The sequence below is a fragment of the Nicotiana attenuata genome, unplaced genomic scaffold (assembly GCF_001879085.1).
Source record: "Nicotiana attenuata strain UT unplaced genomic scaffold, NIATTr2, whole genome shotgun sequence".
Taxonomy (NCBI): Eukaryota; Viridiplantae; Streptophyta; class Magnoliopsida; order Solanales; family Solanaceae; genus Nicotiana; species Nicotiana attenuata.
In genome coordinates this window covers 187,324-193,176 of record NW_017672418.1, presented here as the reverse complement: position 1 = coordinate 193,176, position 5,853 = coordinate 187,324, and the positions used below count along the sequence as shown (strand labels likewise).

The 5,853-nt window shown below is 40.7% G+C and overlaps 1 protein-coding gene across 1 annotated transcript; it reads right to left on the bottom strand.

Moving 5' to 3' along the window:
* Positions 1-1,320: 1,320 nt before the first annotated feature.
* Positions 1,321-5,399, bottom strand: LOC109213119 (leucine-rich repeat receptor-like serine/threonine-protein kinase BAM1). Its single transcript, XM_019376882.1, has 2 exons — positions 2,616-5,399; positions 1,321-2,012 (listed from the first exon to the last, which is right to left on the bottom strand). The coding sequence occupies exons 1-2, from the start codon at positions 5,206-5,208 to the stop codon at positions 1,546-1,548; spliced, it is 3,060 nt and encodes a 1,019-aa protein (XP_019232427.1). The 5' UTR covers positions 5,209-5,399; the 3' UTR covers positions 1,321-1,545.
* Positions 5,400-5,853: the final 454 nt, after the last annotated feature.

The following is a 5,853-nucleotide window of genomic DNA, read 5'->3' as shown; positions in this document are numbered from 1 at the left end:
TTGGCCAAAAGTGCTTTTTTTTAGCCAAAAGCACTTTTGGCCAAAAATCGAGGTGTTATGGCCAAGCTTTTGGAAGGAAAAAAAGTGTTTTTAAGGAGAAGCAGAAGCAATTTTAGAGAAGCAGAAAAAAGTAGCTTATCTCCAAAAATACTTTTTTGAAAAGCACTTTTGAGAAAAATACACTTAGAAGTAGTTTTTTAAAGCTTGGCCAAACACTAATTGTTGCTCAGAAGTGCTTTTCAAACTAATTAGCCAAACACAAACTGCTTCTCACCAAAAGTACTTTTGAGAAAAACACTTTTGCAAAAAAACACTTCTCAAAATAAGCTGATTTTTGAAGCTTGGCCAAACCGGCTAATAAACTGCTTCTCACCAAAAGTACTTTTGAGAAAAGTACTTTTGAAAAAAAGCACTTCTCAAAATAAGCTGATTTTTGCAGATTGGCCAGACGGGCTATAAACCCCACATCTGATTCAAACACATTACATTAATGCAACAAACGGAGTACTTAGAAGCCAACTACACGTAATCGTTTATGCCATAAGTTGGTAACTTAGGTGACATTCTATAATGTTAAACTGGTCAAGAAAATTAGGTCTATTAATAATGATTCAAAATTTACCAACCAAAAGGACAACCAGAAAGGGTTCCTTCCCAGCATGTGAGGCACATGCAAACATCGTAACAGGTGGCCCTACCCTACCTTTGGCCAAGCCCCAACATGACATGGTTTTATTTTTATTTTTTGACCTCATGGTTCATTTTCATGGCCATACCACAGAATGCAACAGGAGTGATTTATTAATGCAAGGTTCTTTTATGATAAATAGGACTATAGGAGAGTTTGTTGCTCAGCTTATTTAAAAGGCATTCCAGCACTCATTTGACTCCCTTACGCCTAGTCGAATATTTCGAATTCAATACAAAAGCAAAATAAAGTCACTGAAAGTTGGCAGAGGCCAAGGTTTTATAATCACACATTTTTAAGTGAACCGTCAACCCACTATTCTTGGTAATTGAAAGACACTGCACACTACCTCAGAGTCAAATCTCACTCTCCTAGGGGGACCTAATGATTCATTTACTACCAATTATTAAATCATACAGTACAAAATAATCTACTCTCACCAACTAGAGGTGTATAAAATAACTAAACAGAGCCACTAACTGGCAGCCATAGTTTTAACCACTCTGGGAGGGAACTCTCTTTTTGAAGTTTGATCTGAGTTGTAGATTTGTTAGCCATGTTTTCAGGCTCACTCCTCCGCTTTGTCAGGTTTACAGAAGTTGCAGTTAAAAACTAATTAAGCAAAGCAAGAATAGCAAATGAAGGGTAATTTTCCATTACTTGCTACACTTGAGAACCCCACCAATCTTACTGTACAAGAGGAAAACTTCTGAGCATTAAACCCACCTTAGAGCTAGAATAAACCCCTGACCCCAAAAAGACCCAACTTCTTTAAAAAAAGAACAAAAGCTAGCACAATCATCATAGAACTAGAGATAAAAGTAAAGAAAACACTCCTATTTTAAGAACATAGCAAATCAAATGCTGAGTAGGTCAGGTGGAGGTGATTGAGGTGTTGGCTGATGGTGGTCTTTTGTGTCCCCGGGAGCTGAGGTTGGGGACTCTAATGCAGAGACCGCTGATGGTGAGGGCAACTCAGTGACGGTTGAGTCACCTGATTTTGAACCTGGTGGTTTGGGAAGCTCGGTTAGTATTTGAACTACCTCTCGCATGGTGGGGCGTTCCACAGCCTGCTCTTCTACACACAACATTGCGACATAGAACACATGCATCACCTCATTAAGGGGAACTGTTGAGAGTCTTGGGTCAAGGATCTTGAGAACACCATCCTTTTTACCGTCAGTCATTTTCCTAACCCATTGGACTATGTCAACACCGTCACCAAACTCTCCAACTGGCTTTTTGCCACTTACCAATTCTAATAGCACCACACCAAAGCTATATACATCACTCTTCTCATCAACCTTCAGCGTGTAAGCATATTCTGCAAAAATGAAAATAAAATGCTAGTGAGATGTATACAAATCAGCAGAACATACAATTGCTAGCAATCAGTAAGTTTGTTAAATAACTAAACAAGAAACCGGAGTTTCACATCTCCTTACCTGTTCTAAAAGTGTAAATAGTTCATCAAGTACCAGTACCACTTATTTAATGTTGCTTTGCTTCAGGAGCATGCTACATTTGAATTACTTACCAAGTTACATAAGTACTCATAAATTCCAACCTAACAAATACCAAAGTAGTTAGAGATCCTTTTCAAAGTAAGAAGATCCTATCCTCTGGTTTACTACCAGCCATGGACCGCCACTATCCATGTTCTCAGTTGTAGGAGAAAAGGAGACTAATCTTGTTACCGTGTTGGAAAGGCAAGACTACAAAATACTAGCACATTCTATGATGTTTAGAACACCTAATCCTGTTTGAAGAAACTGGTAACTAGTCTCAGCTGCTCAATTTTAGTTCAATAACAGATTTGTGACTTCAGTACTGAACTAGTATTGCATTAAGTAACAAGAGAAATAAATTTAAACACACGTCAGAAACCAAGAATGTCATAAGAATTATGAAGGCTTATATAAAATACCTGGAGCAATGTAACCATAAGAACCAGCAATGGCAGACATGCATTCTGATGTCCCTGAATCTTGCAAGAACTTAGCAAGTCCAAAATCAGCAACATGAGCTTCAAAGTTGGAGTCCAGCAGAATATTGTTTGATTTCACATCACGATGGAGGATCAAAGGAGAGCAATCGTGATGGAGATAGCAAAGACCCTTCGCAGCCTCCACTGCTATCTTATACCTGGTATCCCAATGTAAATGACCGCCTTTCTTGCCATGAAGCATTTCCCCAAGGCTCCCATTAGGCATGTACTCATAAACCAATAGATTTGTCTCATGATTCGAGCAAAATCCTAATAACCTAACAATGTGCCTGTGTCTGATCCTCCCAAGAGTCTGTATCTCTGCATTGAACCCATGATCATGAGAGGAACCCCTGCTCATAGCTGGCAACCTTTTAACAGCAACATGTTCCCCACTCGGCATTACCCCCTTGTAGACTATACCAGCACCTCCTTTTCCAATAATGTTATCCTCCTTCAAGCTGTCCAAAACATCATCACACGTAAAATCCAAGCGCTGGAAAGCAGTGAGCTTCCAGGCACGAGCCTCACTTGCCTTCTTTAAAGATCGGGCCTTTATAATAGCAGCAACAGCAAACACAATAGAGCAGACAAGCAAACCAATAACAAGTAAAAGCTTCATGGAAGGCGATAAAGCTCCTCGTTGGTGAGGTTGACTAACCCCATCAACAACACCCTCTTTGCAAGGCCCCAAATAGGGTCCGCAAAGATCTGGATTTCCCAGAAATGAGGTGTAATTGAAATAACTAAACTGCCCAGTTCCCGGAACTAAACCAGAAAAGTTGTTATATGAAAAATCAACAGAAGTTAGACTCTGCATACTAGAGATAGGGGCAGGAATACTCCCAACTAAGTGGTTTCTTGATAAGTTCAAGTAGTTGAGTATCCTCATACCTGTGATCTCAGTAGGAATCTCACCCGAAAGCTGGTTCCTGCTGAGATCAACATAAGTTAGCAATTTGCACTTGCTAATCTCCGGTGCAATGGGTCCAGAGAAATCGTTGTGACTGAAATCAATTTTGGATAGCTGCTGAAGCTTCCCTATTTCAGCTGGAATTCGCCCCGAAAATTTGTTCCCATCGAGAAGCAATTTTTGAACTCCAGCAAAGTTTCCAATGCTAGTTGGCAAAGGCCCAGTTAGGTGATTATTTGAAAGGCTTATCTGTCCAAGACTTGTAGATATGGATTTAGTCTCAGGAAATGTACCAGTGAGAAGATTATTCTGAAGTTCAACTTGTGAGAGCTGTGGCAAGCTTAAGAGCCCTTTTGGTATTGACCCATTCAGATAATTCTCCCCCATTCTAATCCGACTAAGTGATTCACATTGGCCCAAAGATTCAGGAATTGGCCCAAACAAGAAGTTCCCAAGAGTGATTATTGTCTGCAGATTTTTACCCGCGCACATGTTTGGGGGTAAATTTCCAGTCAATTTATTGGAACTGAGATCAAGATTTTTGAGCTTACTGTTCGTGCCTAACCCCTGTGGAATGCTTCCAGTAAAATTGTTTTCCCATAGTTGCAACACCTCTAGCTCAGGCAAGTCCCCAATGAACTCCGGTATTGACCCATGAAGCTTATTCCGGAAAAGATTCAAAAGAGTGAGATTCTTAAGATCCGCAAATGTCGGCGGCACTTCGCCAGAGAGCATGTTATTTGATAGATCTAAAGATTTTAAGCTCTTGATAGTACCTATCTCCGGAGTTAAAGACCCAGATAGAGAATTCACTTGTAAGAAAAGAGTATCAAGCTTCTGAAGCTTCCCTATCTCCGCTGGAATCTCGCCGGAAAGTCCACAGTTAGCAGCATCAAACCTTACAAGCTGTGATAAGTTCCCTATTTCCGGCGGGATTCCGCCGGAGAAGGTGTTGTAGTACCCTACGTACAACTCGTGAAGCGTAGTGATGTTTCCTATCTCCGGTGGTATTTCTCCGACGAGCTCGTTGCCGGAAACTGCGAGGTACTCTAGGAACTGGAATCTTCCATACTCCGGCGGAATGCGGCCGCCGAAAAAGTTCCCGCCGAGGTGGAGGTGTCTTAAGTTAGTCATCTGATACACGTCAACGGGAAGGTCACCGGTCATGTTGTTGTTGTAAAGGTCGAGGACTTTAAGGTTACGGAGACGGGTTAACTGAGGAGGGAATCCTAAGCTGAAGATGTTATTGGAGAGATTAAGGTAATGAAGATTCGGAATAAACGAGATTTCAACGGGAATGGGGCCGGAAAACTGGTTAAGGGCAACGGAGAGATTTTGTAAGAAACGAAGATTTCCAACTTCCGGCGGAAGAGTGCCGGTAACATTGAAGCCTGAGATGTCAAGAGAGGTCACGTGACGATATCTGTCGCACGTGACACCCTTCCACGTGCAGTGACTAGTGGAGATGTTCCATGAGGCAAGAGCTAACTGTGGGTCGTCGGAAATTGCAGTTTTCAGAGCAAGCAAAGCCTGGTATTCCGGTATACGGGGTTGTTTGCCGGCGGTAAAGTGAGTGAAATGCATAAGAAGAACAAGAAAAAGGAGTAGAAGAAGACGCATTTTCACTCAGTCTATTGCCCACCAACTGTTTGGTTTGTGGTTTCACTCAGTGAGAGTGAGAGCAAAAAGGAGGAAGAAAAGGCTGGTGAGCTGTGAGGAGGGATTTGGTTTGGGGGTGGGTTTGGTTTGGTGTATATTCTTCAAGCTACGATTTTCTTTGTTTTGTTTTGAGTAAATAAATAAAGGAGGGGATATAAAGAACAATTTTTTTTTGAATTATGAGATAGTACTGAATACTGATGTCTGATTCAGAGGCCCCAACTCTTTCTGTAACGTGGGGAACAAACTTTTTTGTTCCTTAAAATTTAAAAGTTCCAAGCATTTACACTAATCTTTTCATGGATAAAAGGTACAAAAGCAAGTTAGTAAAACAAGTTTTGGTCTTGCTTTTCTCGTGTCAACAGTAGTTGTCCTTAATAGAGGCTTCATAATTAGCAACAAAGCCAAAAAGAGAATTGAGAGGCTTTTGAATTCTTAAGATTCCCTTCAATTCGTTTGTCACATTATACAAAAGCAGTCACAGTCATGTCCCTCTTAACCCCTTTAATTTAGGGTGTTAAAACATTTTTATTACTTCTTGTAGTTTTCTCTTCTTCAGATTAGTTCTCTAGTTGATAAAAAGGTGGTCCTTTTCGTCTTTTTAGT

What these genes read in the sequence shown, in the direction of transcription:
- LOC109213119 (XM_019376882.1), bottom strand. Translation starts at nt 5,208, where the DNA reads ATGCGTCTTCTTCTACTCCTTTTTCTTGTTCTTCTTATGCATTTCACT. An exon ending in TTATGGTTACATTGCTCCAG is followed by an intron (nt 2,013 to 2,615) that starts GTATTTTATATA and finishes TCATTTTTGCAG; the next exon opens with AATATGCTTACACGCTGAAG.